At 48.6% G+C, this 8,176-nt stretch overlaps 1 protein-coding gene across 1 annotated transcript in view; it reads left to right on the top strand.

Moving 5' to 3' along the window:
- LOC137432660 (delayed-rectifier potassium channel regulatory subunit KCNS3) overlaps positions 1–8,176 on the top strand; it is a 64,085-nt gene that overhangs the window by 47,177 nt on the left and 8,732 nt on the right. The window contains exon 3 of the mRNA XM_068124751.2: positions 5,848–6,178. Within this exon, the coding sequence (XP_067980852.2) occupies positions 5,848–6,178 (331 nt within the window). The remainder of the gene's footprint in view (positions 1–5,847; positions 6,179–8,176) is intronic.

Here is an 8,176-nt window from a genome sequence, read left to right as displayed (position 1 = left end):
GGGAGGGGGGGCGGGGGAGGGGAGGGGAGGAGGGGGGAGTGGAGGGGGAGGGGGAGGGGGGAACGGCTAGCTTGGCAAGCGATAGCAGGCTTTTTACTTTTCTTTTTACCTCAATGAGGGCTATATATTATATAGTCCGTGCTTGGAGCCTTCAAGTTCAACATAAAGTTTTTTAATGAAAAATAATTCAGATGTATAACAATCCACCAATGCAAGTTCAGAAATGAATGCAGATCCTTTACTTTGCGATACAAACGCAATTCCCGCCATTTCCACTCACGATCGAGGCCTCCACAGTGACCGCGCCTCTTCTTCCTCCTACAACTTCGTCTCACTTCTTTCACTCAAAATGCACGAAATTCTGCCGCATGAAATTATGTAGAGGCCTCATCGGGGGGATATAAGGTAGATAAGGAAGGCGTTGTAACAGAAGAATCAAAATAAAAGTGGAAGAACATAAGGAAAAGGGAGCTATTCTGGACCCACAGCCAAACCCGACAAACCATTGCAATACACCCCGAACGTCTACGCCGCCACAAACTACACCATGGAATTGCAGCTGGCGCGGTTTTTTTAAACCATTGATATAAAATAAAACGTAGCCTAAAACCACCGGGATTTTATGCTGATTCCGAATCTGTGTCTAAAACTTTTCTCCGATGTGTAGTTCTTGAGTTATAAGCGGACATCAGACAGACAGACACACACACACACACACACACACACACACACACACACACACACACACACACACACACACACACACACAGACACTCCTCCTTTATATATAGAGATCTCAGTGAGGTGGAAAGTTAAGAGGTTATATTGGCCTTGATGCATCACTTGACGCATACCTTCGCCAGGCTGAACAGTTAATGTTTTGTATCCCACTGATAGGCCGGATCTGGATTCGGACCTGAACCAAAATCTAATCGGAATGTTATTGTCATCTTACCAATTCAACCACTTAGTTTTGTCGTAAATCGTCCACAAATTTTTGAAATTTAGATTATAAAACAGGAGTGTCTGTCTGTCCGTCCCCAAACTACTCCCTCAGTTTTGGGGCTAGTCCCACCAAACCTTCTGTGGAACGTTCACGAACCGAAGTAATTCACGAACCGGCTGTCCATGTTTGACGTTTGACTGAAGGTGGCGCAAGAATGTGGAATTTATTGGTTCATCATTTAGCATTCACTGTTTCTGAATTATTTGTTTGCTTTTGGCTTCCCACCCGTGCATAGCACAGGTACCTCACCAGTAGACCATCTAATGTTTTGGCCCCATCCCTCAATGGTGAGGAATCACTTTTTAAATTTTTAAAAAGAAACTCTCGTATCCGAATCGGTATTCGGATCTTCACCAAAATCTGTAATTGATTTGTCCTTGTCACATTCCCAACCTCTCCACCAAATTTTGTCGGAGTCCGTCCACTACTTTTTTAGATATCCCGTTCACAAACAGACAGACAAACAGGGGTGAAAGCATAATCTCCATCCACCTTTGGTGGCAGAGGTAAAAAAAATATTATGGATGTATATTTAAAAATAATATACATTAATATGGATGTCACAAATAATCGCCACACCTGACAAGCTTGAAAAGTAACTATTAATAATTAAAGCAATGTGAAATACAACTGCAGTTTTGGGTGATAGTTTGTTTTTCACCAAAATCTGCATTTCTACAAAGAAACCGCGTATCATTTAATTGCCACTTGGAGGATAAGAGAGAAAGTCATCGAACAGCTTTTTTAAGGATAATATACAGTAACCACAAAAACACAAACAAACTGGAAAGCCTGTTTTGAGGTATAACAAGGAAACGAAAAAACATGTTTTAGGGCTACACACTTTTTTTCTTTTTTAAAGTTTTAAACCAATTTAATTTTTTTATTTTGTATTTACATTTTGATAGATGAAAATGTACCAGAAAAGAGGACTGTGGGCGAAATTTCAGCTCTCTAAGTCTAGGACGTATGGAACCTTGAAAACGAACGGCTCAAATATTTGAAACGGGACAATCAAACAAAGTTCAGATGAAGTTAAATACAACACAACAAGAACAGGCATTTTAAGGCCATTTTCCCTGCAAGAGCTGGGGTTAGCCCTGCGGTCCCCATGACAATGCCCTCCACCCTGCCCCACCCTCTGCATCTCCCCCCGTCAACCCCCCCCCGCCCGCATCCCTTCCCCGACCATCCCTAGCCAAGTCTCTCTCGGTCCTCCCCTTCCCCACCCCCCTCCACATTCATTCCCATCACTCCCCTCAACCAGTCACCTTCATCCCTCCTCAACACACGACCAAACCATCCCAACCCGTCCCTCCCCACAGCATCCATCACAGGCTCCACTCCCATCATCCCTCGCAACGCATCATCCGTCCTCCTCTCCCTCAACGACACTCCACACATCCACCAAACAACTCACACCTCCACCCTTTCCAGCCCTCGCCGCCGCCCCACGTTCACCACCCATGTCCCATTCCCATAAACCACAACACTTCTCACACATGCAGCACAAACCCCCCACCCCCAGCCCCAACGACACCCCCCTCCTCGCCAGCACGCCACCCAGCCCCCGAAACCTCCCCCATGCACACCCCACCCGAGCAACTGCCGCCGAGCCCGATCCACCCCCTCCATCCAGCACGCCTCCAAGGCAACAAAATGTTTTCACACCTTCCAGCTCCACGCCATCTCCAAGACCCAACCCAACACCCCCTCCATCCGCAGCCCCCTCTGTGCACACCCCACACCCAAATGCAGCTGCCACACTGGCCAATGACCCTCTCATACCACCACATCCCCGATGAACCCACTCAGCGCCCATTGTACATTGAATGGAATCCACTCCGACACCCCCCCCCCCCCAAACAGCACACGGCCACCCCACAGCCCCTCCACCCCACCACATTCTCCACCACTCGCCATCACCCTCGCCCCTCCGATATTCACCTTCAGACCCCCTGTCTCCATACATTCCCTCCACCCGCCCATCCCCTGCTTCAGCCCATCCACACTTCCCGCAATCAACACCAGACCATCTGCACACAACTCCCACGGCAAACCCCCCTCCACGTTCTGAGCCAGCACCCCCACCACAGCCACAAACAGTAGTGGACCCAGTACCGACCCCTGATGCACTCCCACCCCCACCCCAAACCCACCACTGTTCCCGGCCCTCGTCCCCACAGCTGCGCGCGCTCCTTCGTACATTGCCATCACTACTCCTATCAACCACCCCTCCACTCCCAACCTCCCCAACGCCCACGCCACTACCTCACGTGGAACCCTATCGAATGCCCCCTCCAGATCAACAAACCCAAGAAACTTACCTCCCCCTCTTCTCCATATACTTCTCCTGCAACCGCCTCACAATAAAAAGCGCGTCTGTCGTTCCTCCTCCCGGCACAAACCCAAACCGCACCTCGTCAATCCTCACCCTCCTCCCCATCCTCCCCTCCAACACCCCCTCCAACACCCTCATTCCATGCTCCAACAACTTCATCGCTCGATACGAGCCACAGTCCAGAGTGTCACCCCTCCCCCTGTATAGAGGGACGAGGGCACCCAGCCCCCAATCCACTGGAATGCGGCCCTCCCTCACCACCAGACTGCAGATATCTGTCACTCTCTTCAAACACCAATTTCCCGCCGCCCCCAACACACGCCCCACAACTCCCGTCGGCCCCCCCGCTTCCCCACTCCCCATCGCTTCCATCGCTTCCCCAACCTCTTCCCCAACCTCTTCCCCGGCCATCCTCTCCGCCGGTCCCAAAACTGGGCCACTCTCTACGTTGCCATCCCACTCACTCCCCGCACCCAACAGCACTTCCACATATCTCTTCCATCCTCCTTCAACTCCATCCGGGTCCACAACGATCTGTCCCACCTCATCCCCCAAACAACCCACCCCCACCACATCACACCTCCCCCTCGCTATCTGATTTGCAATCCTGAATACCGCTCTCCAACCCCCCTCCGAATGCAAGCTCCCTCCGAACATCCTCCTACATGCCTCCTGTGCCTCCGCCACCTCCCTCCCTGCAGTCCTCCCGGCCGCCCTACAACTTCCATGCTCCACCTCCTCCGCCCCCACACCCCTCGCCCTCCGCCACTCATTGAACCTCCTCCTCCCCTCGTCAATCCTCCCTCTAACCCCATCATCCCACCACCATGTCTCCGAGTGCCCCGGTGGTCCCTCCGTCCATCCACACACCCCACCAACGGCTCCCAACAGACCATCCCTCACCGACATCCAACCACCCTCAAGCCCAACCACATCATCCTCCACCATACCCAGCCTCTCCCTTAATGCCTCCCCCACTGCCACCTCCCCCAACCTCCACACCCCCACTCCCGGCCGGCACTTCACCCGCCGAGCTCTCCTCGCACCCCCCACCCCCATGTCGCAGACAACCAAGTGGCGCCGCGAAACAGCCTCCTCCCCCGGGATCACCCCCGTGTCACGGAGGTGGCCCCTATCTCGCCTACGCACCAGCAGGCAGTCAACGGCCGTCGTCGACCCACCCACCCGACGTGTACGTAACAAGCTCACTATCCTCCCTCTGGAACTGAGTACCACAAATCAACAAATCAGCTCCATCAGCAAACTCCAAAATCCTTTCACCCTCTCCATCTCTCACACCACATCTGCAACCCCCATGAACTCCCCCAAAACCGTCCACACTCCTTCCCACATGTCCATCCACGTCTCCTCCCACCACAACAACCCCCCCATCTCCCACGCCCTCCATCAGCCTCTCTACAGCACACCAGAACCCGTCCCTCTCCTCATCGCTCCGACCAACCCGCGGAGCACACCCCGAGACGATGTTCACCAAGTCCTCCCCAATCATCATTTTCACCATCATCAACCTTTCACTCACTCCAGCCACACCCACCACACCGTCCACAAACTCCTCAGAAAACAGGACACCAACACCATCCACGCCCTCCGAGCACCCCCACCTCACAAACCTGCATTTCTGTCCCTGCCCACCCCACACCACCCTCACACCACCTCCCCTCCATCTCGTCTCCCGCACACAACACATGTCCTTCAGATGAAGTTAAATAAGTGCGTAAAAACAAAGTGGGTTGGTGTGTTCATGTTCCCAACTGAACCTTGCATCATGAGCCAGGGAAACCAGATTCTCCTGCATATGATATATGTACAAGTTCGTCCATGAGCCTAAGATGGATGTAGAATAACATAAAAACCATGATGGCTCCTATTCTGCAGACAAGGGATGGTTTACTACAATATCATTTGGTGTTAATATTTCAATCAAAAGTGTGAACAACCAAGGACTAAACACCTGGTACATCAGAGTAAGGAGGTGATTCTGAAAAGCAATAACATCACAACAAACAATAACAGCAGAAAAGTTTTTTAAAACTCCATTGTTAGAGCTCACAGTTGTTAGAGTGGGGCCAGAGAGAAAATGGGATTTTGATGGAAGTGTTGATATTCTTAATGCTGGGGACAGATGAAGTATGAACAGGGGAAAGAGTAGTACAGCTAGGAGAAAGAAGCTTCTAGAAGTTTGAATTAATTACAGCTGAAGAGTAGTTGTCTAATGGTTCCCAAGGGATTTAATAATGCTTGGGCAGATCATAAGGTCAGGTAATCTAGCTCCTGGGCATATTTGCCTTTGCCACCTGCAATTACTGTTCAGGTACGTTGACAATTCAGCTGACATGTATGTAACATCACTGGCATGCAAAAACTTTTGTTCGTTTCAGATACTAACCCGAACGCTAATCCTGAATGAGTGTGTGCTGCAGTATAAAATTCACAGGTGGTAACGAATAACGCCGAGTTCTTGACATGTTCTGTTGTAAAGGTTGGCCTTTTGATGCTGTTCCTTTCTGTGGGAATCTTCATCTTCTCTGTGCTCATTTACTCCGTGGAGAGTGGCGAGGACGAGGCAGGCCTCATCAGCATCCCAATCTGTTGGTGGTGGGCCACCATAACAATGACGACGGTTGGCTATGGAGACACACATCCAGTCACAGTGTCAGGAAAAATTCTGGCCACCGTTTGCATCCTCTGTGGAATCCTTGGGGTGTCACTTCCAATTACAATAATCTTCAATAAATTTTCAAAGTACTATCAAGAGCAGCAGGCCATGGACCTATCCAATAGCTGTCAACCACGACCTGACACTCCTGCAGGTGAGCTGCAAGTAATATACAAAGATTGGTTGCATTGTTAAACGACCTTAAATCATTTTTGGAAATTTGTAGTGTTGCATGTGGCTCATTCCTGTTGATGTTACCAAGGAATAATAAGCAAAATCCAAGTCGAGCAAGCACGACCGGTGAGAATGTTTTGTTTTGGTAGCTTCTGACACTTATTCTGCCAATGATATAATTGTTGAATCATAGATAGAAGAGGAAAACAGAATCATAAATAAACTAGAACAATGCCAATATGCCTCCGCATAGTCCCACAACGGGTAGATGCCATCACTCTGCATATGTATGGGTAGGGGATCACGTTTGTGAAGTTTCGCGTTGATCGGATAAGGTTCGTTTTTCTATCCAAGATGGCTACCAAACCACGTGACCTATGACATCATCATTTTCAAAATATATGCAACAGTGCTGTTAGATAATATTTGTAAAATTTCGCATCGATAGGGTGAGCGGTTTCAGAGATATAATTATTTAATATTTTCCTTCAATCCAATATGGCTGCCAAACCATGTGACCTATGACGTCATAAATTTAATATTTCAATACAAATGGGTCATAGATCATGTGCATGCAATTTCAGATTTTTAGGATAAGGAATTCAATTAAAACATTTTTGGCTGGTATACCACTTCACCTATGATGTCATGCTTTTGTTCTCCATTGGGAGTACTTGACAATGTGCCAAATTTCTCCTTTCAGTGGTTTTCGAGAAATGTTTTTTTAATTACGTACGTACGGATGGACAACCCGAACACATAATGCCTCCGGCGACTTTGTCGGCGGAGGCATAATTGAAACAAATTCCTGCGAAAAACATGTTTGATGCAGAAGGGATTTGCAGATAGGTCACTGAAACAATTGAACATTCAAGCACTTTTTCTTGGAATTTGTAGTATTTGGGCCATTTGTCCAGTAGATATGTAAATGTATGGTACCCTATTTGATACAAGCATGAAACTTGGCAAACTTATACTATACATCATGGGGACCTCCCACCCCTAAATGGATCCCAAGGATTATAATGATGAAATCAAAATTGATTTTAGATGACCCCTGTGAGATGATCAGTGCACCTCTTTGGCTGCATGTTGTTTTATGTCTGCATGAACGACGATACAGACATATTCAAACCAACTGTATTCTTCTGCACCATTGCTTCAATCATTAGATTGCAGCCCGATTCAATGAGACAGGGAACTTCCAGAATAGGGAGATCCTTATTGACTGCACCGACCACGGGTACAAGTTTGTAGCTGTCCGGCAGCCTGGTGACTTTCTTCCCTGACGTGCTGAGAGCTACACCCATGTGATCAGTCCCAAGGTTCTTCGTGTCCCTGTGCACTTGTTGCTGTTCAGTTAGAGTCAGTGTTGTCCACAACTGATGTCGTGAACGCGCTGAAGTTGAGCGAGGGCATGCACACTGTTCCAATGCTCTTGAAGTGACTAATGGCTAAGTTCCTGGACCTTGGTCAGCGGACACGCCTAGCGCATGGTGATACAAGACGGCCAATTCAAGCATGTAGCATGTGTGGACTAAATATTTTCATGTAGTGTTTGAGTACACCAAAGTATCGAGGAAAAGTGGCAGTGGTGCCACTCACTGCTTGGCGTGTCTGATATCCGAAGATGCTTGCTTGTACATACCACACGCAGCAGTTATGATACTTCAGCATCAGCAACAACTGCAAGCCTAGCTGTGAGACAAGTAGTTTGTTTCATCCTTGATGCTTGTCCCATACAAGACCATGTGATGAGCATCAGCAGTGAGTGAGCCACACCGGACCAATGAAAGATAAGCATTTACTTATTAACATGCCCTTGTGTACCATGTTTGCAGCAGGGTGGGAATGACAGCTTCACTGTCATCTTCGAGTTGGCACACTCTTCAAACAGATCTTCTGACATTCTTATTAGCACGAGAAACATGTCACCCTTACTGCGTGTTTCTATAGGGTCGTGACCCTTACTACGTGC

The sequence above is a fragment of the Myxine glutinosa genome, chromosome 8 (assembly GCF_964187855.1).
Source record: "Myxine glutinosa chromosome 8, kmMyxGlut1.1, whole genome shotgun sequence".
NCBI classification, from domain to species: domain Eukaryota; kingdom Metazoa; phylum Chordata; class Myxini; order Myxiniformes; family Myxinidae; genus Myxine; species Myxine glutinosa.
Note: the sequence above shows the minus strand (reverse complement) of the source record. Positions and strands in the feature narration are given on the sequence as shown.